General features: G+C 38.1%; 3 protein-coding genes across 3 annotated transcripts; 2 read left to right on the top strand and 1 right to left on the bottom strand.

Annotated features, from left to right (window-relative positions):
* Positions 1–2390: 2390 nt before the first annotated feature.
* Positions 2391–6459, top strand: LOC131799888 (uncharacterized). The gene is made up of 3 exons (XM_059117577.2): positions 2391–2780; positions 3598–3947; positions 5485–6459. Exons 1-3 carry the CDS (start codon positions 2434–2436, stop codon positions 5832–5834), a joined length of 1047 nt encoding a protein of 348 aa, XP_058973560.2. The 5' UTR covers positions 2391–2433; the 3' UTR covers positions 5835–6459.
* Positions 6460–8771: 2312 nt separating this feature from the next.
* On the top strand, positions 8772–22045 carry LOC131799860 (titin homolog). The gene is made up of 11 exons (XM_059117549.2): positions 8772–8889; positions 11189–14359; positions 14820–15152; positions 15510–15742; positions 16175–16441; positions 16809–16854; positions 17188–17547; positions 17750–18438; positions 18847–18901; positions 19402–19481; positions 19753–22045. Exons 2-10 carry the CDS (start codon positions 11264–11266, stop codon positions 19456–19458), a joined length of 5136 nt encoding a protein of 1711 aa, XP_058973532.2. The 5' UTR covers positions 8772–8889; positions 11189–11263; the 3' UTR covers positions 19459–19481; positions 19753–22045.
* Positions 22046–23652: 1607 nt separating this feature from the next.
* LOC131799892 (glutathione S-transferase) lies at positions 23653–27344 on the bottom strand. The gene is made up of 4 exons (XM_059117581.2): positions 27020–27344; positions 26325–26372; positions 25764–25850; positions 23653–24566 (listed from the first exon to the last, which is right to left on the bottom strand). The coding sequence occupies exons 1-4, from the start codon at positions 27330–27332 to the stop codon at positions 24190–24192; spliced, it is 825 nt and encodes a 274-aa protein (XP_058973564.2). The 5' UTR covers positions 27333–27344; the 3' UTR covers positions 23653–24189.
* Positions 27345–27369: the final 25 nt, after the last annotated feature.

Below are 27369 nucleotides of genomic sequence, written 5' to 3'. Positions count from 1 at the left end.
AACCTGATGTGTCTCGTATACCCGCCGGAAAGCGAATTGAAAACAATTTACGGACGGTTTTCGTGAACAAGGCAGATTTGAAAATTATAAATTGATTGGGAGAATTTATCGCATTATCGGTCAAAGAAGTTCGTAAAACATTTATTTCACTCATTTTCGTATGCATTTAACGTGTGACAGACACGGTTCTTTGCGAGGAAATACCCTGAGCACGAAACTTTCTTCTGAAAACCGCTGGTGACAAGAAACTCGATGAGGCTCACTGAAGCTATTGCTTCCGGTTAGGTGCAGGAAGGAAATGCCAACGTACCATATGGCGGCTGAAGAAGATAACGAGCTGAGCCTATTCAAATTGACAAATGTCAAATTAACAGATGCCCAGAATGTAATGACTCGAACCATTTAACGGTCCGTGGTCAGGGTTCAATCCTTAGCGCGGGGAAACTTGTCATTTTTTTATTTTTATTATTACTTTCTTTTCATATCTTTTTTCCTTACTGATAACAAGTCTTTGACGTCTTTTTATTTCGACACACATATGATTTTATATAAAATTTATTTCGTGCTTTTGCTCAAGATGTCAAATTGAGGTAATGCAGTAGTGCACAATTTCTTATCAAATAAAAGTAGACACGTACTTCTAAATAGAAACAGCAAGTCTAAGAGGACCGAGTTTCTTCAAAGGGGATTCTTTTCGTCCCATGAAATATCGCATATGTTTCTAGGCTTGATCTTTGCAGTGCGTACCTAAAATATGACCTTAATGTTAGTGGGTAGAGCATCTGACCGCATCATGTTGCGGTCCGTGGGTAGGGCACAATATCTGGCGTGGGGAAACTTGTCATTTTTTTTTTTCTTTTTTTTCTCATCATATCTTTCTTCTCATTGATAACAAGTCTTTGATGTCTTTATATGTTGAAATACATATCAAATATTATCGAATTTGTATTTTGCTTTTGCTCCAGAGGTCTAATTGAGGTAATGCATTGCGGCGTACTTAAAATCCTGACCAGAAGTCTTTAAACAGTTAAGAAAAACACACGAAAATACGCGTCCCTGTCTACCCTAAGCAGCCCCTTTCTCTAATCTTTTCAATGTTTATTTAGAATTTTTCAGCGTTAGTTTCAATTTTGGAAAGATAAGTGAGTTATTTTCGACTATTACATCGAGGTTATCATACGTCGGAAGACTTATGAAACATAATATTTGTAGTGACCGTGTCTTTCCGAGGCCTCTAAAAGTCTGTCTCTGTAAATATTTTCGCCATCGTTATTGTAAAATCTATTGTTTTACGTCAATGTAACACACTGAGGTAAATATCACAAATGATTACTGAGTTTTTGTACAAGATAAAAGCGTTCAAAAGGCTTGTACCAATGTTATTCGACCAGAAGTTTTAGTAAATGAATTTTAACCGTGAAGTTATTAGTTAAACGGGAGATATTATCATTCTACGTTGACTTTCTAATTCATAAGAAACCCAACAGTTGAAAACACGCAGGGCAAATCTGCATATACAATAGCAATTCATTTAATTTCATAAACATTCATAGAGCTTTTTTGTTAAATCCCTGCAGAGCCTAAGTGATTAATATTTCACAGTCTTTGTTGAAAGAACGTTAATTGATATTTAATTGAGAAATTTCCATACGATTTATGTTAATCTGGGAAATAAAAAATGAGCAATTAAGTTAGCTTTTCATAGTATCTGTTGGAAAGATGCATGGCTGTTTTAAAAACAAACAGTATTAGCAAACCGTAACAGTTGCAATAAATTGAAAAAGCGGTGAGTTTCCATTGTCGAAATTCTTGTAATTCATCACTTTACGTGGATGAGAACGTCTGAAAACCTTTTCCAAGGTTTTTGAAACAGTAATGCGTGTCTTCAATAGTCTCCGCGACGCAGCCATTTTTTAATCTTGTTGCGTGACTTCTGATGGACCGGCTTCGAAGGAGACTAGGATATGAAATCCCTACTTTTGGCGGGCTTTGGAATTTTTAAGGAGCTGCGACAGGGCTGTGCAGTTTAAAACAATTGCTCAGTCATCAATTTCTTGCTTTGAAGGCTATCTGTTCGGCTGAAACCGTAACAAATACGGCAGTTCAAATAATACCTATCTTAAACGTTCTCAAGTACACCGTATTACTGAATATCAGAGTCTACAGACGCATGAATGCCATAAATACACCTCGAAGAGGATTTCCCCATCAATGCTTTTGCATAACGTTAAAGAGAGAAAAAGAACAAGATTCGTGGCTTCGTACCTGACTTCAAATCTTAAAAAACCTTACGTATTATGCTGTACGCTCACTGTCGAGCGGAAATAGATTGGGTACGAGGACAAAAAGGAAAAATTTAACCGCTGCTCTGAAAGATTGAGGCTCATCAACTTTCACTTTCGGGGTGGAAGTAAAGTAAATATCACATATATCATGGCTACTGGACAGGGAAAAGTGTTAAGTCTCTTCGAGGTGGCAAGTGAAAAAATAGCTAATGCACAGAAGCTTATGGACGAAGCTAAGGACTTACTGAAGCAAGACCTCGACAATGCAAGACAAGAGAAAGCGGCCATCGAGGAGATCACAAAAACATTGAACCAAATTCACTTTGCCAGCAAGATCAAGTTAAATGTTGGTGGTAAAATTTATAAAACAACACTAGATACTCTGAGAAAGGATCCAGATTCTATGCTTTGTGCGATGTTCTCTGGAAAGTTCGATTTAAAAGCGGACGAGGAAGATGGAGCATATTTCATCGATCGTGATGGGAAACTGTTTCGGTAGGTTTCTAAATTATAACCAAACGACTGTGAGAATCTTTGAAACTATGCAATATCCTTATTTTCTCCTGAAATTTAATTTTCCACCAAGTTTTATCGATAATCATTTACGTTGTAGAGGTTGTGAGACAGGAATTGTACTGTTGTTGGTTTATAACCGGTAATTGGATAGCGGCGTAATGTATGACTAACACAGTCTATAGACTGTTCGATTTTACGTAACTATCGGCGTCGGTGTGCATACTGTAAGATTTTAAGCTGTTAAAATTTAACGGCGTAAAACCCCTCAGTATGTATGTATAGCGATTGGAAGAAATTACGCCGTTAGTTACTAGCGTAAAATCTTACAATATATTTATTAATGCAATGTATTAGGACAGCGGTAGTTCGCAAATATATCCGGGAGAGGGGGATGGGTGAGGAGTGATGTACTACGTGTGCTCGGAATCCAGCATATGTTTTTAAGCCTTTGTGGCTTCACTACACTACGATAACCGACTGGAATAAATTACGCCGTTAGTTACTGGCGTAAAATCTTACAGTATATATATATTACCGACTAGAAGAAATTGCACCGTTAGCTAATGGCGTGAAATATTAAAATATTAAACCGTTATATATATTCCCGTTTATAACTGCCGTATTTCCCCGAATAAGCGCCCACGCTCGAATTAGGATGAGGGCGATGAAATAAAGTTAATGTCTACTTTCTCCATCTTAATAAACGGTAGAGGATTTAGCTGAAAACTTTGAAACACCTTGGTGATTTCAACAATGTACATGTTCATTTTCCAAATTTGTGTTTGTCATCATCAAGGTACATTTTAAACTTTCTCCGCGACGGTGAGCTCCTTCTCCCTAATGACCAAATCTTTAAAGAACAGTTGCTGAAAGAAGCCGAGTTCTACCAAGTTCAAGGAGTAATTTCTCAGCTTAAACAGTTTTCGTCATTGTTCTCCTCAATAATAAAAGATGAAGTTCATATGTCGTCGCTTACTTCGTGGCTGCCGTCTGGGGCTTCTTTTTCTCTGTTGTATCGAGCTTCTGCCGATGGAGCAACCCCCGCTGATTTTCACCGCTGCTGTGGTAACAAAGGTCCTACTCTCGTGGTGATCAAAAGTAGTGAAAACGTCTGCGGTGGTTACACGTCAAAGTCGTGGGAACCAGGTATGACTTAGAGTTGTTACAGTAAAAAAATAATATAATCTTTAATAAAGGGGGTAATTTTCTAAAGAAACTGTGATGTTGCGTCAATGGGAGAGTATAACAGGGTAATTTAGTGTTATCAACTGAGTTGATAACGTAAATTGGCCATCGTAAAGAGTTTTAAAGCTGACGTTTCGAGCGTTAGCCCTTCGTCAGAGCGAATGGAGGAATTGTGGGTTGTCTGTGTGTTTATATGCAGAAAATGGAGCTACGCTATTGATGTAAATAAATACGGTGACGGTAAAACAAGAATAAATTAGTTGAATGAAAAGCGCCCGTTGATAACGTGGGGATTAAGAGCACCGATTTGAAAGATAAATTTTTGTTCAAGGGTTTTGAGGCCTCCTGAACTGCTTAGATGTAGGGAAATGCCGCATATATACTACCATATGCTGCTTAGAATGATTAGGGAGATTAAAGTGTTTAGCGACTGGTTTGGATGCGTCCTTGTCATTTCTCTCTACGTCGCGAAGGAGTTTTTGGAATCGGTCACCTAGATGTCTTCCTGTTTCATCCATGTATAACTCTTTGCAATAACTGCAAGTTATGTAATAGATGACATTATAACATAGCTAGTAAATTTGTGTAATCAAATTCAATTGCACGAGCGTGCTTCATATTCCTATTGTGCACACTCATGACGTCAGCAAACAAATCCCTCGAGAAAAAAAAAATTCCATCGGGTTGAAAATGTTATAAAACAATTGGTTCATACGTCAGCTGTGCGTTCATCAATATATGAAGCACTTGGGAAGTTTGGAGAGCACTCAAGAAGCTAGAGTTGCTCTCGGCTACGCCTCGAGCAACTCTTACGCATCTTTCGTGCTCTCCAAACTTCCCGCGTGCTTCATATCTCGATGAACGCACGCTGACGTATGAACCAATCGTTAATTAGCAGAGGTGCACGTGAAGTGATCAGTGATCTTGATGGATCTTTTGGATTCCGACATTTTCCGCTCTACGTTATGAATGAAAGGACAAGTTCTGCATCGTGAGCAAGCGCATTTGAAAGTTCCAGGTTGGTCATTGCTTTGAAATGAACTTCTGACTAAAAGGTTGCTTATATTTCTGTCGCGTTTGAATGAAATAAGTGGAGGTTGCGAAAAGATAGTACTAGTCTCAGAATCGTTTGGAAGTGATTTAAAGTTTTTTTAAGAATGATAGATTTAATTGAGAATTCCAGAAGAATTTCATATCTTTTCCACAGTTTCTCAAACTTCGTCGTGTAGGTTGTGACGACTCTGGTTTTTCCGAAATCAGTGGCCATTTGCCAGTTTTTCGATAAACGTGGCTATCCCGTTTCTGTCGATCAAGCGGGCCACCACCGTGCCCAATCGCTCGATCGACAGTCAGCACTACAAACGGCTCAAAAGGAAAATACCGATCGCATTCCACTCACTCTCGTATTTCACCCTCACAATCACGCAGTTAAAACTATCATTCTTAAAAAGTCTTTTTCTATTCTATGATATATGATACATTATTTTTCTTTATTCAGCCTCCAGTTTGAAAGCCATCGAAGACAGCGACTCTTTCCTGTTTACGCTGGTAAATCCTTCTGGAAGTAAACCGATGATGATAAAGCCAAAACAAGGTGCTAAGAGTGGTATACGGTGTGACATTAAGAAAGGTCCTTGTTTTGGAATCTCAAAGTGCTATGACCTCGAAGTGTGGCATGCATTTAATGCTACTTACCCAAGAAAAGCTTCGAGCTACCTCGATCTAGGTTATGGCTTTATCCATCCTGAAGGTGTTGTTAATACAAAGTATTTCACTGGCAATTCCCCATTTGAAGTCGACGAACTCGAAGTATTCATGGTGAATTTTAGTCTTATTCAGAATCCTTAGCGTTGGAGCGTATTCGTTACCTTTTTGCCGTCAAATTAGCCTGTCCCAGGCAATCAGTTTGTGAGTGCACGTAGATACCAATGTAAAAACCATTTTTTATCGAGTATTATTTGGTAAACAAAACACAGAGAGCATTCGAGGAATAATCCGTGGTGTGAAGGATCATGAAGTCAATAGTAAGAGTACATTTAAGTTACAATAACATAATCTTTGATAGGTTGTACTTTGAGAAGATAAGAACTAAACTTATTTAGTCCCAAAAGGAAATATGAGGAGAGCAGTTCTGGCTCTCTACTTCAACCCTGGCATACTTTCTATGAACAAAAGTCCCAAGCTAGTTCACCTAGGTCGTTTCCATTAGACTCTCAGGCGCAAATTTTCGATTACGAATCGCTGGTCAGAAGGAATTAGATGAATACGTTTGAAATTTCCTTTTCGATCAGCGTGACAGAAGTGATGAGGCACGGTTATTAACCGGGAACTGGAACTGAACTTTTTCAAAGAAGAGTGCCAAATAAACCGAAGCACAAAAATGTACAGCCATAGCTCGTGACTTAGCCAGTGCAAAAATCTTTGATGCACAATAGTTTATAGTCGAAGCAGGCGCTTAGAGTTCAGGCTCTTAGTTAAAAGGGACGGGCGAGAAAGCTGGGTCAGGGTGCGCAATCAAAGTAATGTAAGCACCATCTTTTAATTGAGTATTGTTCAAATAATAAAATTTTCAACGCTCTTGGAATAATCCATAGTCTAATGAACCATGAATTTCATGTTTAGTTTACGGTTTACATATCATACCATAATCTTCGATAGGTTTAACATACAATCTGTCACTCAGAGACGTTGATAGAGTGCAACGCTATTTAAAAAATTTAGGTATTCTTAACCCGGCAGACTTCCGGCAGAGTACCAATGATATGAAAAATTCACTTTTCTAGTTCCCTCAAGTCGTTTCCTTTTGACTCTTGGTTACTTATTGTCGTGAATGAGAAATTAAGGGCCAGTTTTCCGTCATTCTGGAGACCTATCAAAGTAAATTAATTATTAAGTATTAATTATATTGTGTGCTATTAATAACGAAAATATTGCCATACTTATGAGGCAAAAAAAAAAAGGCTTGGGTAATGACAGTTATGGAAGTACTGCATATCCGTTTGTACATTGAATATCTTGTACTTCCCAAGATCTGAATTTAAATTCCTCCCTCTGCCTGTTATACATCTCCTTATAAGTTGGTAAAGAGAATTAAGAATGTTATCAATCCTGGGTAATATTTTTATCTATTCTCCTCACTTGTTTGCCGCTACTATATTATCATCACAACTGGAAGTTTAAGTTTCAAGCCAGGGCATCTGATTCACAGCTCTACTGACTTTCAAGATGCTGAATATTTCATTGATAATCTACTGAAAGAGTTTGATCTTATATCCAGATAACGCCCACAGGCTTTTATTTTGTTTAATCGCAAGGAATTTCTAATCAAAGTTTGCTTGAAAATAATGGGCTTAACGAGGCAGAGAGTTGCGTTCGTAAATATTCAAAAAGGAACAAGGAAAAGGATTTAAATTGAATAAAAAATTCATTTTTCTTCGTAGTCGCCAACAATATCTGACCAATTTCTCGTACGTAGCTAAGGAACTTGTAATACTATTATAAGTATCCAAAGCAAAGCCCACGAAAAAGTGACCTTAAAATTGAAAATGGTTCTCCTTTTATGGCTCAGTCCCATATTTCTTTCTAAAAATAGTTTCTCTGCGTCGTTTAGAACATTCCAAAGAACTAACTTCGCAGACTATAAAGAAAGCGAATTGGGCACAGTTCCTAAAACGGAAGAGGACAAAAAACACTCGGCGTTATTTTTTACGTGATCACTTAAGAACGGTCTTACACAATAGCGACTGCTATTTTGAACTTACCACCTGCTTTCCCGATGAGTTTAAACCATTGAATAGCCCAAAAATGGTCTTGAAAGATGACATTTTAACACTCTTCCTTAAAACATTTCGGATGCTTACACTTCCAAACACCACATTTTGGACGGCTGAATTTCAATTTCCCATGCAAAAAAAATACCTCACAATTTTTTAAATTTTGTCTCGCGAAAAAAAAGTTAAATCTAACTGTTAACTTCGGTTTTTCTTGACCAATATTTCCGGATTCCCGTACATACAAACACCCTTATACTTTTGGACCACTAATCTCCTTCCATGCACGGAGATGAAAATGCCAGGGAAACCGCAAACTCAATGAATGCTTTTTACTCTCAGTGGTTGGAAAAGAAAATTGTGGAAAATTCTGGGTTGTGACTACGGAAGGAAAACTCTTTGCGAAACTTCCTGTCTGTGGATACCGTCGCGTTTTCTCATGAATTAATAATTAGCTAAGCATTAGCGATTTCGTCAAATTTTGTTTGAAAGCCAATACAGCTCCTCCATAAACCTAATTTTCAAAGAGGTCTTTGCGTTTTAACCTTTGATCGTTATTTTCTTAGTTGTTTAATTATGAAGTAAATTGATATCTCTCAATTACCGTAGCAGTCAATAAAGTAAGGGCTGTTTTGGATAAAGTGTAACACTGAGTTTCCTCCAACTGAGAAGTATAGGTTTTAGTTTACTTATCTCAACGCGAAAGCAATATTCAAAATGCTCCATGGCTTCTTGACTGCTTAAAGGTTAAACCTGATCATTTTTAACTAACCTCGTATCTCAAACTGGTCATCTTTTAAACATCCATCTTTAAATAACTTGGGTTTTTGCTTGACTTTAACAATTGCATGATTTTCCTGGGTGATCAAAGTTACCCAAGACTACGTAATACTGTTCTTTGTTTTGATGAAGGATTAACCCTCCTGTAACATACTATAGAGAGCCAATGATGTGGAAAGACAGCTTTCTCACACGGATATTATTATATTGAATGCTCATTAATTCTTACAGCATGCAAGGTATCATGACAACAACACTCAGTTCATCAATCGTAGGCGTCGTGTCTTATGGAGAACATTGCACCTTTCGCCTGCTCTTGATTTCGTTGATCTCCTGGCGGCTTCAAACATAAGGTAGGCGTCCTGTGCTGCTTTGTATTTTGACCAAACTCCACAAAACCTCGGACTAGAGGACGCTTCTAAATTGCTTTCACCGCGATGCAGACTTACATCTCAGATATCCCACATCCGAGGGAAGTTGATGAGCTCATTCGAATCTTTACAAATCAGCAGATGAAGGAGATTAAGCTTGTGTATTTTGTTTTTCCTTACCAAAAGTTTGATAATTCAATCTATGCACCATTTCGCTTTCTAGTAACGGAAAGAAAGAAAATTGAAAATTTGTAGTTCTTATTAGTTCAAGCATCACTTTATTTGATAAAAAAAATTAACAAAAAAAATCTTTATTCTATTACTCTTTCGCTTTAAATGGGGACGATAAATCAATTAAAAACATTTGTTACTTAATCAAATAGCTGTAGTTATACTGCAAGATTGCGAAGTTAATTGTTCAGAAAATTGAATTTAAAAAATTGATACGTGGAAATCCGTCACGTTTATATAATTTCATCATCACCAATTAGCATCATTAATATCATAGAAACCAACTGAACGGATTTTTTACAAAGCAATTAGTTTTTTCAATTAACTTTGAATTGTTCGCAAGGTATTTAATGCTTAGTTATTGTTAGAAGACTGCTTTCTTATTCCAATTAAGAGATTTGCGATTTAAGTCAATATCTTTCTTCAACTGAGTCAATACCGCGCAGGAATTGTTTACGAGACATCCGTAAACAATGATTGAACATTAGGGGATATGGGATAAGGTAAAGCGAAATCTTTGAATATTGCAAAAGAGAAGATTGGACATACCCAACACGACTCGTAAATCTACCCCTTACAAAAACTTCAGTAAAGACAACACTGACGAACCTATATCGTTTTCTAAATCAGTCATCTTTTACTGAAATATCGAGAGGAACGCAGTGGTACTTTAAAAAATAACACTTGCTATTACCCTTTCAATCAAATTAAGTACTAACATTTTCATTAATAATATGTCCGCTATAAAGAGATCTAATTTTGGAAAACCCGTATATTAGGAGTGCTCGGAAAGTTAGAGACTCGCCCACATGTGTTCGAAGATGCCGTCAAGACCAAATGGATGGTTAACCAGTTGTGACTTAAATAGCAAACTTGTAGAAGCCATATGGTTTCCAGACCATGTCATTGTAGATCGAAGCCGTTAGGTAAAAAAGATATCTGACAAATAGAAAAGTAATTTGATACAAAATCGTTTGCTAGAGCAGAACGCACAAAGCAGAACAACCATAATCTCCACGCGTTCATGTAAAATTTATTATTTTTTAATTGCCTGCTGCCTGCTGCCTGCTGCCTTTGATTGGCCTTTTAGATTCTTGGGCTATTATATATACAACAGCATTCCAGAATATTTAATGCACACAGCTGAAAAAGCTTTCATTAATTTATATTGGCCCAAAAGAAAATGTTCACTCCAGATTTCTTTCCTGATTGTCCTTTGAGCTATGGTCCAATTCATTAAGCCGTTGGTTTAAGATCTCGTAAATGCAACACAGACTTATTTATGTGATATCCTTAAATTGCTGACGGGAAATAAAACATTCATGGCCTTAACTGACATTTCGTGGAAGATTTTGCCTTGTATTGTTTTACTACTTATATGTTAATTACTCACAAAACCCCAAGGTGGGAACTTTTGACTGATCAAAGGCTAAAATGCCGCAAAACCTGTCAACAGATTCCCATTGGATACTTAAAGACCAAAGTACTTTCTCCTTCGTCCTGCAATCATTGTCCAATTGACTCCTTGACACTATGGGATACGAAATTTTTTTAATTCATTAATTAAACAATACCCCAGTTCGTTATTTTAGGACTAAAAATTGTTGAAATATGTCTTGTTCTTTGAAACCTGATTTTAATGAACCAGGAATATTTAAATTATTAAGTTCATGCTCGAAACTGTTGCCTTTCCTGTTTCATTTTCTCTCAGCACAAAGTACATTAAGTCCGATTCAGTTTGTCATGTATTTCTCATAACTTCCCATCGATTTCATAGAAAGGTGCTGGAGTGCTATTGACGGAAATGCGTCAAGCTCACGAACGCGATATTGGGGGATGTTTTTGCGCGAATCAAGACACCTTTTAATGAACGCCTCTAATTCCACTTTAGCACGAAACCACGATAAAGCGTTTTCTCATGGCTAATAAGGAGTTTGAAGAGTGCAAAACAAACTTGGGAAATTAAAGGGAAAAGTGACATAGGTAGATGTTAGACAGCTTTAACGACGAATTATTAGTTGTAACTAATAGTCGATTCCTTTTTTCTCAGGACAATCCAGGGTGCCTTATTTCAGGATATCATTAGGCGTTCGAATGTCTTAAGAACTAAAAACATCACCAAGCAATGTACTCAAAGAAGAGCTATTCATCTGGGACAGAAGATGTCCGGGAATATAACGATGCCAAAACAGGTCGCGAGGCCGGAAGACCCTCGTTCACATCAAGCCTATGCATAGGGCCCAAAGAAGATAAGATTGAGAGGGAAATCTATCCCACCAAGGAAGCTTCTGAACGGGTCTCTGAAAACACAACAAAGTCTTTTGTGACAAGAAGTGTGATCGATAAAAGGTCAACCTCTTCTTACAGAACGAGCGAAAAAATTCAATCCGTTAAATCGAGAGATTTACCTGGATATTCAGGCAGAGAAGCAACAACGGATCCGATCTCTTCATTTTACTCTTCATACTCCAAAGACGAAGACCTCAGAGATGCCGCAAAAGTGAATCAACTGGCTGATAAAAGCGAAGATGTTATTTCTTCCTTTTATCGATCGAGTGTCGGTTTTAGAAAAGACAGAAGTGTTGACCAGAAAACCAATATCGCCGGAGAAAATGGAGAATCCATCCGAGCGACAAGTTATAAGGCTGCTGCTGCTGAATTGCGCGCTGCCAAAGGAGTAAGCTGGAGGACTGACAGATCAACAGACTCATCTAGTAGCCTCAAGGGTAGAAGTTCTTTACAGAGCATTAAAGAAGCAGACAAGGAAAATGGTGGTCCTACGACCATCAATTCGGAAAATATAAACATTCTGAGAAGAGCTTTGGAAAGAAAGGACGCATCTAATTCTCTAGATAGAGAAAGACTTTCCAAAAAGTTTTCTGAAGACGACAGCATTGATCTATCGAAACACACCTCGAAGGCGCATGTAAATTTGTCTGGTAAACACGGAGACAGCGATTCGCACAGAAAGACGACCTTAACAAATACTTCCAAATCAGAGAAAGACGACGTCGTTAGCAGGCGAGAGACGTTTGATGTTCATACAGTTATGCAGAATGGTAAAGCAAGTGATTGGGGAATTTTCCCAAGAGAAATCAAGGCACGCTCCCGTTCTACTGAAAGCCTAAATGAAAAGAAAAGAGATAGATCAGGAATCTTTAGAGAGGTTCCTGGGAGAAGTGAGTTTTTGTCTCATTCCAGGTCTTTATCAGATTTTGGAACCACAGGTTCTGACGATGACAAGCGTTTTTCGAGGGAAAGCAGGCGCACAGGATCACTTGATCGAAATGCAGGTTTTGTTGATCGTTGGAACCGCGCTGATCGCAATGGACGCTCCTCATCTCTTTCAAGGCTGCGAAGCCGGTCTTCAGAAGAGTTAAGGCCTTCCTATGAGGATAAACAGGTGTATCCAAGCTATCGATCTAGAGCTCTGCACCGTCAAGGAAACTTCGACCGTGAAGGTTCTTTTCGCCGTGATGAGACAAACAGGAGAGATTCAAGAATGGGAGAAATGAGATCGTCAACCCGTGACAAGCTAAGAGAAGATATAGCTCGACTCAAGGCCGAAGCCGAAAATCGGACAACGAAGAAAGATGTGAAGCTGTATTCGTTTAGCCAAGAACCCACCATTCATGACAAGCTCAAGGAAGACATTGCAAAGCTCAAAGCTGAAACGTTGACACGAGACCACGTAAAACCTTATGTTCCACCAGCTTCGTTAAGACCAGCGTCTGCGAACATTTCTTCGAGATGGAGAAGTCGAGAACCCTCTATACAGGACAGGCTCAAAGAAGACATTGCAAGATTGAAAGCTGAAGCGGAGAAAATGCCTTCTTTCCCCAAACGGACCTCGGATGTTACTACTGAAATAATCATTCCTGACAGAAGAATGGAGGATATGGCAGATGTTCGTCATGGTGGAATTAGCAGAACTTTGGTCGAGAGATATAACGTGTCCAATAACGATGGAGTTGTGTTTAAGGATGTGTCGAGGAATGAAGAAACAAAGAGGTTTGGTGATGCTAAAAATCCTAAAGAAGACGAAATAACTCGACGACGAGGCAGCTTAAGAAATGACCAGCCAAAGTTACGAAATGAATTCCGAAATGTTGAAAAGTCTATTGGAGATGAAGTGCCTCTAAGGCCTCCAGCAGACTACTTCCATCCATTCTCGGATCGCACTGTTCCATCCTCCACAAGGACCACCGAGGGAGCTGTGTCTGTGCTTTCTACGAGGCCACCCCTATGGCCCAAAGAAAACGAAAATGGGTCAACAGAACGAGAAAATCTCTTGACCACACCACGAGATATTTCGACCGATCCAAGCAACTCTTCTAAATTTCAATCCGCTGAAGCATATGCAAGTAAGCGAGTGTTTAAGGCAGACTCTATCGTCTCCATATCATCAAGTAAAGAAGCCAGGGGTGGCCCAAGTTCTGTACAGGGACATTCCCGCGGAAGCATTTCCACAGAGGGTCGTTCAGCCTATTATTACAGAGAAATGGGTGATAAAGAAAACGGCATACCAGACTCCATACTGAGACGGTCATATGAGGAAGTACCAAAGCCAGCTGCTCTACCTCGACCACGGGATAATACCGTACGGCTGCCTTATTCAAGATACGAAAGTGTCACTCACGGACGTAAATATCCCGCTTCATCTCCAGAGGGATTGCAGGGCGAACCTGGTTATGAAGACTGGCGGAAGAGAGATGAAAGGAGGTCGGTCAGGGTTCACTCAAATGATGAATTTGTCACTAGAAAAACAATCAGAGATGATTCCGTTATTTCTCGGAAGAGGTGGGAAGACGATACCCCTAGATCATTATCTTCAAAAGTTGAGTCTCCAAGACACATTCCTGAGAGGTCGAAACCTTCACCAAGAAGGACAAGCACCCGCGAAGACAAGCATATATCAGAGGAAAACAAGACTCGTTTCTGCGAGGAAATCGATGCTCCATTACCAGAGTATAAGGAGATCAAGACATCACCTGTTATTAGTGAACTCCGGAAGAAAATTGAGCAGCTAAAAGACAAGGTTGATACACTGGATGATAGAAGAGCTCGAATGAAACTTGAAAGATATGTGGATGACCACTCAGAGAGGAAACCAGATGTTGATATCAAACCTCCAGTTCATATTAAGAGGTACCAACCAACCGAATTCAAACCAGGTTCAGGATCAGAGGTTGATGGTCCAGACTCACTTGGGAAAAGAGAGGTATGTCGCTATTCTCAGTGCACATTGAATGAAAGCATTTCATGGGTCATGAAAGGAAAAGAGGAAGAGCAATATTGTAAATATTACCACTCGAATCTATCTTAGTTGCAACTCATTCGTCCAGAGTCTTGTCCCCACTCTGCCTCGGTCTACGTCTTTTCCGCCTACACCATGGTCTGTCACTCATACATGTAGAGTTTTTTATTTACACCTTCACCATCAATCAAACTCTCAAGGTATCATTTTTTTATTCAATCGATTTTCTGTACTGGTGACCCTATGAGAATATTAACCTTCATTGGGAAGACGTGCTGTTATTATGTGTCGAGTTCCCTGAAAACAACTTTTAGTAGCAAAAAAGTACGTTCCCTATCAGCGACGTGAAACAAAACTTGGGTTAGTCACCGGATAGAAAAATTTAATAAAACTTTGGAATTGATATACTTTTTACTTATTACAGAGTATCACATCCGAGACAATAAATCGCCAAATCAGTAGACAGACCAGCACAGCCAGTACTCTCAGACAGATCAGCAGTATTCAAGATGATGTAAGAACAACACCGCAGTCCCATGCAGAAGAGGTCATATCTCCGACGAGTAAACCAGATCAAAAGCCTGCTGTTATGAAACAAATGTGTGACGCACAGACGATGACCCCTCCTGATGTTCAACAAAATGTTGTAACTACTGTGGTTCAACGGCAAGACTCGATTGTAGACGAGCGAGACAGGCTAAAGGAATTAAGAGGCGTTCCTATAGACTACAGGAGAAGAACTACTCAAATTGAGGAGGTAAAAAGGGCCCATTTTATGATCACAGAAGAAAACTTTATCTGCTGCTTAACAGTTTGAAACTTTTTACGGATGATCAGGTTATTTGAAGACATTAAGATTTATGTAAAAGTAGACAACCTCTACATATTACGATACAGAAATTATAATCTGAAATACTTCTTGTTATAGATCTTACTACAAGGCCTCTCATCTATATATATATAAATACATATATTTTTTTTTTTTTTTTTTTTTTAAACAATTTGCGTTTTCGTCACTTGGGACGTTACCTAAAAAACAAAACCTTTAGCCAGCTTCTGCTCAAGCGGATTAGCCATATTGTCAATTGTTTTAAAATCATTTCTGATTGAATAGGTGGACAGAGAACAAGTGAGAGACAATGGTGTCACCATGATCCAAGTAGACAGTCACCAACAAACCATATCACCGAAAAAGGACGTGCAAGAGTGGTGGAACGCTTTCACAGCTGAAGACGTGGATCGTTTACTAAAAATTGGAAATTGGAGTCCGTGGAACGCATACACTGCCGAGGACGTTGATAGAATGTTCCACGTGGGGCCGGTGAGAAGACGAAGCTTCCATCGGAGGTAAAGTCGAAAGAAATTATTCATGCATATGAATAATGTATTCAATTCCTTACAGCAAGCATGATCTTGCTCTTGTTAGAAATATTTTTCGAGGATTCATAGTCAAAACTTTGGTTTATACGGTAAAGGTCTTGTCCAGATTAGAATTTTCAGATAACCCTCAATCCAAGGCTTAATTGTTTGTCATCCCCTATGTATGCTACACGTTTCATCGTAATATGATTAATTTAACAAATTTGGTGTTATATAAAGACGTCATATGTTCCTCATTTCTGGGAATGTAAGGGCTAATTCCTAAGAATCTTTTCTGTTATATTAAAAGAAAAACAACAGAATTAAGGGTATAACTTGAAGAACCAATCAATGAAGCTTTAGTACTTTAAAAGAGCATCGGAAAAAAACATATTCTGATGATACTGTGTCAACTCTCAGATCCCTCCGAAGATATCCGAAAATACGACAGTACAAAGACGATCCCGTTGACGTTCTCGTGAGAGTGCGAGGAAGACGCGAAAAACATCGTCGCCCTCAATGCATTATTGCTCAAGCTGCGCCGGAAGAGAAAGCAATAGTACTGAGAGAGACAAAGGAGACTACAGAGCCCTATATCAGAACAATTAAAGTTGATGATGTTTATGGAGCGGATGCTGTTAGAGTAGAGAATGGAGTTGTGAAAATTAAAGTTGGTGATAAAGGAAGGTATGTTTTGAGGATTATTCTCGTGAAAAGTAGATGGAAAGTAGTTTTCGGCACCCCAAGCAATTGTGGAAGAGCATAGAACTGATCTTCCTCTTCTAGTTATCTTGTACGAGCCTCTCAAGTCAAGTTAGAAACAACTGGTCAGAGGGACTTGGTTTATTTTGGATTTATTTTCGTTTCAGTTTGCTCTCTTCTTCATTCAAATTGGAAAGAGAACAAACTGAAGCGAAAGATTCCTTCGCTTTTGCCCCCTTCCGAGCCGCAGTATGAAAATCTAGTCAGTACTGCTGACAGCTTATCTTAGTGATAGCGCATTCAATACTCCACCACTTTTATGATTGCGATTATATCGTTATTTTTCGATTAGGAAAACATGGGGGAGGATCCTACAGCAGAAAAATGACACCTTTGAGGTAACTTTATCTTATTTAAGTGGATCCTTGAAAAGCATCTATACTCATACCTCCGAAATGTTCCACGAAAAACTAAGGAGTTTTGGCTGATTTTCATTCATGTTACAATAACTTAATTCTCCAAGTTTACAAAGGTCACTACATTAACTGAACCAGTTAAATTATAGGAAATGAGAAGCAAGAATTTCCAGCTAAATTCGATCATACTTGTCAGTGCTTAGGACCAAGACAAGCAAAATTGGCAAAAAATAAGTGTAATTCATCGCTCGTTTCATGCAGTCGAATCGTCAGTTTTGTCGATGAGTTTTTATTCATCTGTTTTATTGTTCTTAGTCGGATGGTATCGTTACAGTCCCAGTTAGCGGAGACCAGTGCGAAGACGGCATGTACTATACCAGTCACTACAAAGGACAACAGCAAGATGGAAAAGTGCGCACACCAATCAAATTCAAGATACAAGAGCAAAACGCTGCTAAATCTAACAAGATACGCGTCGCTAGGGAGATGAGAAGAACCGGGAGCATGAGACGTAGACGAAAAGCCGCTGCCAGTAGTCTATGTCCTTACATCGTGGGCGCACGATATTACAGAGGGAAGATATTGTTGACATGTGCTGACGCTCATCGATCCCAGAACCGTGCTCAAAGTGGTCACCAGGAGATTGTGGTAAGGCAGCCACAAAGCAGCTCAAAGGTATGTTGGTTAATAAAACAAAACGTTCAAAGACACCCTATGATATTTTGGAACTAACCGTGTTCATTTTGATGAAGAATAACGAATACTTGAGGGGGTTAACAGACCCAATATAACTTTGAACTCAACTTTAAAAACTATTAATCAAAACCACGTCATGATTTCTTCATAACTGTTCCGTTACTATTTTTGTTACTTAAAGGTTACAGGCAACGAAATAGTTCTGCGTCGCAACTCCCAACCACCAGCGTTTCCAGTGAAGACCATTCAGAGAATCCACGAAGGCCACAAAACCACAAGTCACGCGGCTACAACCCGAGCAGAAGATGGAAAGATGATCATTACTGTACACGCTGTCCCGCCTCGACCACCACGTTTTAGTCTGAAACAAGCTGGACAAAACATGACGAGTAGCTCCTACCATGGCAAGACTTCCGAGCAACGAGGTGTATCGAGTACTTCCGGAAATTACCTCGTCTCTTCGACCTCTGGGCCTCAAGGGTACGTGACATCATCCAGGCCTAGCAGACAGGGGAATGCAGGTACTTCGTATTACGTCACTGATCCGTCCGACTCGTTCGGTCGCAGATCTGGCTACCACAGTGCATCTCGTAACCACTCTTCCAACGAACTGTCCAGCACCCCAACTATTATCCCTTATGAAGATGGCCCCACAAGTCGAAGAGGGACACAGAGTGGTTCGTTTATTACCGACCCGTCGAGTTATTATGGGTTTTATGATGCACCAGGGTCAAGGATAGTCTCATCGGACCCGCGTCTGAATGCACGCACGGGATACGGAGAGAAATTCAACCTTCGAGATCACGGTGGCCTCTCCTCGGTGCGTTACGTGAACGGAGCGCGTCAAGGAAGTAGGATAATCAATGAAAGGTACATATTTCATCCATCATTCAGATAAAACTCAGATATACAAACCAGAATGCAGTGGCAGGTGGCATGTCGCAAATAAACGTGGCCGCAGTATGGCTTCAGTATTTGTCTACCAAACTACCCTTAATTCATATCGGCTTCTTTTTCCTAAGCTCAATCGTCAAAATGGCCGGTCTGTCAAGTGCTGAGGGGTTATTTGGCAAGCTTAACAAAAAACAGCTTCCGCGTGGGATAGTAATGCTCCAAAAGCTCAGGATCCACGCATCGCCAAAATTTAGTCAACCACAAGGCTTTTAACTTTATAAAACATTTATTCAAAAGGCAAAAAAATAAGCCCGATATTCGTTTAAAAACTTATAGGAATAAACAAATAAGTTGATTGTGAAATTAACTCGTCTTTTTCATCAGAATGAAGTCAAATGGACATTATAGGTATGGTTCATCTTGGAATTCCACGCAACAGGTAAACAGTTTTCTTCTTAAACAAAATTGCTAACCTGGCATTATGTATAATAAGGGTCCATGAACTCCTTGAGTAGAGGGACTTGTAGAAAACTTATCGATTCACTTACTTGAAACGCAGTTTTTCTCTGAAACCCTCTGCTACATATTTCTATTTTGGTAAGTTTCCCCGCCCCTTCCAACAGAAAAAAAGTAATTAAAATTACCTTGATACATGACGATTATTCCCTAACAGCTACGAAAAGGTGAACATTTTTTTTTCTTTCGTTTGCCTTTTAACCTTAGCTCATCGTTTTCGACATAAAGGGAGATTTTTGGCTTAGTCGTCGTGTTGTGCTTGCAAAAGATATTAACATCGAAGACCAAACCAAAACATATAATTGCAATAATTTTTAACTCTAACAAAGATACTTGACGGACATTCCCTACTCTAATATACTCTGTGTGTACATTGTGATTGATGAGAAGTTATTTTAGAGGTAAATTAATTATTTCCTCCAGGACACATTAAATGGCCGTTCGATGTCTTGGGCAGTAGAAGTTGTTCCTGATTTCTGATTTTTTTCAATCGACATTACCAGGTAAACATATACATTAGAGCGAAGTTGCTCAAAATTTCTCAAGATCTATTACAATTTACCTTTTCCACTTTTTTTTCTTATTTGAAAATTAAAAGAGTAACACTTGGTTTTTTGCCACCTATTCGAAAAACTGTAAAAGCTTTTCATATCTATAACTGTAATTTACCGCCAGCGAAAAAAGCAACAACTATTTAATAGCAAATTTGTTTACATGCTTCTGTATCAGTTCTTTTCCTATCTTCTTGACAAGGCGCATAAATTCTCCTTTCAGGAAATAACCCAGACCCATCAACGAAGAATTCGAAGTGATCTTTGGGTTTCGGGTGATGTAAATCATGGAGTTGTGCAGTTCGAGTAAAGTTATAATAAGATAAAGAGACATGCAGAGAAAAAGGCACAGATATAAAATTACTTCGCCGACCGAATTAGAGGAAAGTAAACTATGTGTTATAAAGAAATGTATTCATTACATCTCTCAGTTGGTAGGGGCGCTATGATTGGCCAATATCATGGCCTGTATTTCACTGCACTTCCACTGAATTCATTATTTTGTTTCACTTGGAATCTTCCTTCTCTATTTAAACCCAGAGATGAAACACATTTTTTACTAACCTCGTTTACGGACCTAGCAAACTCAGTTAGTAAGATATCTGTATTGATTAAACTTGAATTTGTTTGATTTATATCAATTTAAAAAAGTATGAGTTATTTCAAGAATAGTTTTTATCAACATTCTATAAGTCAGGCACATAGTAACGTAACGTTTCGTTTCAATAATACCAGGGAGGGAAGGGAGGGACGTTTGTTTGTGACTTATAAGATTTTTCCGAGGCAAGGAAAAAGCAAGTGGCAAAGGTGAACTATAGATTTAAGTTTTAAAAATGCATCTGCAGAAAAGAGTTAATCCTCAACCTACAGAGTACTTGAATGGAGCCAGCCTGGATTTTTCCATAACAGTAAAAGTTATTTTACATATTATTTTATAGACTTCAAAACATACTATGATAATTACGCAAAATGTTAGAGGTTTAGAGTTTTACTGTCAGGCGCCGTTACGCGTCAAATCTGACTCTGGTGCGAAGATGGCCATGTTGCTGAATGCCATGAATATGCTATCTAAGTTTGAAATGTTGCGTTCAGTGATTCTGGATGAAAGGCCTAGGTTCAACATTTTGCGCGCAGCGGGAACACCAGTCATTAGAATTAAGTCCAATGTTGCAGCGATTGAGCTCAGAGAGTTATAATGACTGCTATTACATATAACTGAAGATATAATATGATTCTCAACTTGCACAGATGCCGATACGCACAATTTACTACATAAAGAATTCAAGTGACAGCTGTTATTTCCAATGTTTTATGAGATGGAACTGTCTCAATTTGCGCACAATTGATTACTGAGAAGTTTTCGATTTTGCTTTTTTGGTGATATAATTGTAGTTAGACAAGAGTTGGTGTTACTCATCTATGGCGGTTACATTTTGAACAATGTTGCTCTCCATATTAGTTTCCTTCGCAGTTGCTTTGAGAAACTCGTCGCTCTACTCTGCACAGACGCCTGCTTTCCAATCTTAATTCAAGTTGGCAACCGCGAAGGCATTCTAAAGAAATACCAAATCAAATGGACTGCAATGAAAGAAGGCATCACATATCGTTCTTGTCTTTTTCAGAATCTATTTTTGTATATTTGAGGTTGTGAAATTTAATAGGCTTAATGACCGAAACGTAATTTGCGCTAAGGCAAGCGGATGTTTGTGTGGGGAAGAAAAGCGTCGTGCAAACTGCCTCGGAAGCTGACGTTATGTTTTCCCTACGAGGGATGGGGAGGTGCCCTAACTGTGGCTTGGGGGAGGAGGAGAGTGGGAAGTGGTTGTACTGCACAGATCTTCAAACACTGCACCTGTTTAAGAATAAATCCATTTAATTTGCACCTAGTGCAAGAGGATAAGTTGTTATATTGGGCGGCATAAACCCGTAAAGGCCAAATAAGAGTATGCATTACCCCTGAGGATGAATTTTGTATATATATTTCAAGTAATTTGCGTAAATTTTCTAAAAAAAGATGTGTTTTGAATAAACAAGCAGCTCGTGTTGAAATGTTAAAGCTATCAGCTAGGCGCTGCTGTCAGCTTCAATTCAATTTTAAAAAATGAGCATATTAATTTAAAAGCACGTTTCATAAGGTAGTAATAGATAAATTGGCCCTAACTACCGTCATTGAAGGGATGGGAGGGGAAAAAAAGTGTTGGTGTTGAAATCTATCGTTGATTTCATTACATTATGTGCAGGACAGAAGAAAGAAGGGATAAAAGAATGTTGTTATGAGAGTCTTTTTAAGAAACAATAGTTCGACTTTCTGGTTGATAAATGCACTCTTTGACGCGGAAACAATTTTATCTTGTGCAAAAGCCCGACTACAAGCGCTATTTAAATGAAAGTGTCTATACATGTGGTAGAGTATAAAAAAATAGTACCAATTACTTTTTTTATCGTTTGAAAGTAGTGGTGGATGTGTAAAAACGGAGTGAGGAATTGTGAAATAAAATTCTTAGTATTGTGCTCAACTCATGTTTTGATTGATCTGTTACATTAGCGCTTTTCGACCGACTCATCAACAACATGATTCATTGTTGACTGATCGATCGATTGGTTGATTGATTAGCTGATTGATTGGTTGATTGACTAATTGATTGGTTGATAGATCGATCGATAGATTGATTGATGGACTGATAAACTGATTGATAAATCCAACGATTGGTGGATCATTTCGTGGTGTAGTCAATTGACTAATTGATTGTTGATGGGTTGTGTGTATCAAAGGTATTTAAAATACATACAGGAAGGAAAAAATTTCAACATACCTTCGCCTCTTCTCTTCGGTCTTTTCTACTGCAGACCCTCAGGCTGATTGTTCCCGAGTAATCATCCTTTGCTTTCAAAAGTTTTTCTTAACTTTGTCACAAGGCGAAGCTCGTCGATTCCTTATGAATCTCCAGAGCCAGAGTCACACCAACTTGCTTCTTTTTTTCCACACGACATCAAATGGACCGCTAATTTGCTACCTACCAGTACATTCTTGACACTCGTGTATATTAAACTATCCCAATCCTCTCAACGCAGTTTCTCTCCAAGATACCATCACACGATGAGAAAACTTCTCAACGTCTATACACAGGCTTAGAAGTCTATGATTGTCTGATGATTCATCCACCGACAAAACTGTTACCGAAATCTCTGAATTCAAAACCCAGTCGGCACGTTACTGCGTTGCACTCTCTTCTGTCTCTTCAACTACGCGAGTTTATTTGCACAGTTTTCTACTCATTATTTCAACTTATTGTACAGTTGTACCTTGAAAATAAAGGCAATGTTTTGGAAACCATAACGGATTTTTAACTATTCGTCCGAGAGAAAGATTTCTCATTCCGATTATCATGCACGCCAAATTGCACGGATCGATTGCGAAGTTCCACGAACGTGTTTGCATCACATCCAGCAAATTTTACATTCATAGTTCTTTCGGTGAGCAAACAACTTTTCTACATTGTGAATGTGGTTTGGGGCTAGGCAACTCCAACTCACTTCGCAAGTCTTTCAACTTCTGCTGGTTAGTTGTCTTCAATTAGTTCACTACGGAGGGCGTCGCATCTTCCGTCGCGCTTCGGTCTGTCTGATCCAATTTGTGATTGTCAACAGTCTGCGCACAAAAATAACACTTTTCGGCTGTTAAACTTTCGTTCACTATGATCTTCAGTGTTTCCTCGACATGCTTTCCAACAATGGTAGAATTCCAATCTTTCTTAGGTCAAAAAATTCCGTGTTTTGCAAATTGTCAAGCGTGAGTGAATGATTCTTGTTCAGAAAAACACACGTTTTGTGACAAAACAATCAACGAAAAGCGCGCGGGCAAAAAAACGGCCAATGAGATCTAAGCAGGAACCATTGCGTCACTTGCGCCCGCAGTTTGCCTCATAGCAAACACTTTGCAACTTTTTGCAAACGATGTTTGCAAACTTGTCAGATAGAAAACTAATGCAGTACCACATTGCAGTTGATTTCGTATTAAAAGAAGTAAGCTAACTTTGACACGGAGGTAACTGTTAAAAGGAAATTTTTCACAGCATTGTAAACTTAACCTGGACTAAAACTCTGACCTATTGATTAGCAAATCTTTGATAGTAGGATGCATTTTTATTTCAATATTGAGATGCTATCGAAAAAGTTACAACTTACAACTTTATGTGCAAACCCTAAAAATATCAAAACATTGTTTAGTATCCAAAAAGGGACCACCAATCATCAATAGTAGATAATACAATATTTAACATAAATGTTTCTACCTAACATACCTAATAAAGCCCAGAAATATCATATAAATAGACATGTGTAGGTCTTGCACGCAAATGTTTGTCACTGGCATTGGTGCAAAATACAAGAACTGCAACTACACTAACTTTTCATTGTTTACAAACTTACAATTTTTTTTTGACAAGCTCTTTTTTTCTGTTTTTTCTCTTTCAAAATGTTGCCTCTAAATTACAGAGAGTACAGGTACTTTATTCTAAAAACAACCTCAGTGGTCCATAACATATGCAATATGGAGGTATTGTGAAATAAATAATATACTTTAGCAACCATCTAAAAATTGTGGATTATCTCAAAATCCTTCCTACAATGATTCTAAGGTGACTCAGAGATTTCTTTTAAATCACAGCCTAAATGGAACTCTTCTCTCAGCTTTAAGATACTTTGCAATATTAGGTCTGCCAGCAAAATACTCATAAAATGCCTTAAGCTTTGGAAAATTTTCCAAAACATCTATTGTAGGTGCTTCATCATCTCCAAAGTTAAGTCTTCCAAACTCAACATAAGTATCTAGGAGATCAAACATGACATAGTCCACCCACGTCATTCGATTGCTCGCAAAGAACAATCCATCAGCATCAGTGCTGTTGTCTTCAACAGGGGCAAGCTTTTCAAAATATGACAACCAAGTGTACGCAACTGATTGGATGTGATCATTCCGTAACTTGGCAGAGAATTCTGGATTATAGAGGACTGGGCCAAGCTTTGCTCTCAAATCCTCTGAAACACAAGAAATCAAATTAGAAATGTAATATATTCTGATAATGGAGTCAATGGTGATGATAATAATAATTTACATTACAGTAGAGATTGGTATTAACCTTTTAACCCCTAAGAGTCACTAGCACCTAATTTATTCCTACAATATCATCCCTGAATCACACATTAAGGAAATGAGAATAAAGGAAATGATCACCAATGAAAGCTTTTGATCAGTAAACAAATTCTCCTTGTAAGCACCTTAAGAAATGTATAAAGAACAGTAGGGAGAATATGCATACTGATTTGGGTGTAAAGGGTGAAAGCAAATAAAGTAATGAGAGTAGACACTAAAAAAATACAACCCTGAGAAATAACGTTAACCCTTTAACTCCCATGAGTGACCAAGACAGAAATTCCCCTTACAATATCAATACAATGTCAAGCAGAAAATTGATGAGAATAAAGAAAATATCAGTTAAGGGATCATAACTTGATCCAACACCAAATTCTCCAAACTAACATTACAAGAACTGTATGACAGACAGTTAGGAGAATTACCAATGAGATCTTGGGAGTTAAAGGGTTAATTAAGAAAGTGCAAACTTTCTCTAGCATCTCTCTACTGTCTAGCAAAGAGAGTTCAAAACATTAAAGTTATCATCTTAAAGATTAATACTATCTTCACCCTTTTAAACTTTCAAATGATAATTTGAAAATGATAACAATAGCAATATTTTTAAATCTCTCTGCAGTTTAAGGTATCTTGGCCCATGCTTCGTTAATTGTTTGGCTTTTACTTGGGGCAGAAGAGCTCAGATTACATCATCACAATGAAATGTGCTGCACATAACATGAATCACCTTAAAGTAACCTTGAAACGTGAGAATGTGTGAAGTATGATCAGCTAAATACTCAAATGTATCTTAACTTAATACTCTGGAAATTTGGAAATATACAGATGAATCTTTACCTAACTCACATTTATCTTAACTTGTTAGTCTGGAAATGTGGGAATGTGAAAATCTGGAAACATGCCTTCCTCAGTTCACAAATGCTTCCATAAGTTCATCAGTATAACTTAGAAGGTGGCACAAAGTTTTTTTTCTTGATTTCCTCTCATTCTTTAGATTTCCTAATTCCAAATCAATACTTTTCTACATAAAAAATCCCAGAGTTTATCACCTCAAGGGAATTAGGACATTATATGCAAATTACCTGCACCAAACACCAGGGTTTCACAAATATGAATGTCTGAACAGTCACAATCAAGACCCACTGACCGGCCAATATGATGCATAATTACTGAAATATATGAAACAAATACAAACAACATTACTAGCAATTTACTAAGCTTTCTATTATAATTGGTCTTATTTAACCCTTAAATCCCAATAGCTATTAACAAACTTATTTTACCAGGAAATAAATGGCAGCTAGAGGGGAGAATTAACAATCAGATCTTGGGATTGTTTAACTGACTCACTATCAACTCAACCTTAATGTATATCAATTAACTAACTCTTCCTTTGAGAGTAGTGTACGGTTTAGTTGTCAAATATGAGAAAGTTGTCATGAGAATAAAAGAAATGATTTCCAACTCAAGAATCTCTTCATTGTTGAACAAATTCTCCTAGTCAGCACCTTAGGAAATGTATAGAGAACAGTGTAGAGAATATGCATATAATGATGTTAGGGTGTAAAGGGTTAAACTATTACAGGAAACTATATGGACTAAAATTTCCCACCATAAAGAAACAACAGGTTGCCAACACACACCTTTACTCTGAACAAGTTGTAATCCCGTAGTAGTAGTAATAGCTGGAACTAGAGAAAAATAAACTGTTAATATTTCACTTTACTTCTGACATATTTGCATATTTTGCATATAGTCATCTCATGAAAATCTAGTAGGATAATATTCATTTTCTATGATGTAAATAGGGTATCTGAAAATACAAAAATGGAATTAATGAAATAGGTAACCATTTCATGAAAGTCTCAACTTCTTTTACAACTTTGACAAAATTGTTATTTCCAAGATCTCTGTATTTTTGCATTAAGAGAAAAAAAGGAAGGATTTCCAAAGAAACTACCAGCAAGTTTCAAACAAGCAACTTCTAATATTTTAACTTTGAGTCATGAATATTTCATGGTGAGTAAACACCTGTTTGACGCCTCGGCGAAATTTGATTGGCTAAAATCCTGCACAAAAAAATCTACTGAGTAAATGAGGGAAAAAGTAGATGAAAAAATGAATCTAGAAAAGTTATTCTAAAAAAATGTTGTAATATTTCCAGATTAAGCACTACGTTTTGTTTTATTATAATTGATTATTTCGGCTTTCAAACCTTTACAACTTGCGTGATTAAAAGTCTCAAAACATTATGTAAATGAAAGGTGTTTATAACATTTGAAGAAGGTCACCAAATAGAGATATTGCGCTAATATTTCAAGCATCTCTTCTCTCTTACCTTGACCAAAAGTAAACAGGCCTGTTTCTATTCCTTTTGCTTTAATTACCGGCCAATCCGCCTTAGAAAAATTAGTCTCTGAGTATTGTATTTCAGAACCTTCCATTATCAGTCGTATACCCTCGGCGCGTCCTCTGGTTCCAAAATAATGCAGCGTCACCTGGCCTATACTTGCAATTGGAGAGCAGCCTCTCTTTCCATGAATAATCTGATTTATCTTGTTAAAAACGAACTGTGCTTTACCACTGTAGAAGATAGCAGCTATTAAAGCAATTAAGGCGAAAGTGAGTTGCAGGCTCCATCTTTCCGCCATTTTGGAATAAATTAAAAAGAGCTTCCTCGCGGAGTTT

The sequence above is a fragment of the Pocillopora verrucosa genome, chromosome 12 (genome assembly GCF_036669915.1).
Source record: "Pocillopora verrucosa isolate sample1 chromosome 12, ASM3666991v2, whole genome shotgun sequence".
Lineage (NCBI taxonomy): Eukaryota > Metazoa > Cnidaria > Anthozoa > Scleractinia > Pocilloporidae > Pocillopora > Pocillopora verrucosa.
Note: the sequence above shows the minus strand (reverse complement) of the source record. Positions and strands in the feature narration are given on the sequence as shown.

Excerpts from the sequence above, each read along its gene's own strand:
- LOC131799888 (XM_059117577.2), top strand. The coding sequence starts at position 2,434 with ATGGCTACTGGACAGGGAAAAGTGTTAAGTCTCTTCGAGGTGGCAAGT. Across the intron at positions 2,781-3,597 it reads CGTGATGGGAAACTGTTTCG|GTACATTTTAAACTTTCTCC; the intron begins GTAGGTTTCTAA and ends GTCATCATCAAG. Across the intron at positions 3,948-5,484 it reads GTCAAAGTCGTGGGAACCAG|CCTCCAGTTTGAAAGCCATC; the intron begins GTATGACTTAGA and ends TTCTTTATTCAG.
- LOC131799860 (XM_059117549.2), top strand. The coding sequence starts at position 11,264 with ATGTACTCAAAGAAGAGCTATTCATCTGGGACAGAAGATGTCCGGGAA. Across the intron at positions 17,548-17,749 it reads AGCCACAAAGCAGCTCAAAG|GTTACAGGCAACGAAATAGT; the intron begins GTATGTTGGTTA and ends TGTTACTTAAAG. Across the intron at positions 18,439-18,846 it reads AGTAGGATAATCAATGAAAG|AATGAAGTCAAATGGACATT; the intron begins GTACATATTTCA and ends CTTTTTCATCAG.
- LOC131799892 (XM_059117581.2), bottom strand. The coding sequence starts at position 27,332 with ATGGCGGAAAGATGGAGCCTGCAACTCACTTTCGCCTTAATTGCTTTA. Across the intron at positions 26,373-27,019 it reads CCTGTTTACTTTTGGTCAAG|TTCCAGCTATTACTACTACT; the intron begins GTAAGAGAGAAG and ends ATTTTTCTCTAG. Across the intron at positions 24,567-25,763 it reads AACCCTGGTGTTTGGTGCAG|AGGATTTGAGAGCAAAGCTT; the intron begins GTAATTTGCATA and ends CTTGTGTTTCAG.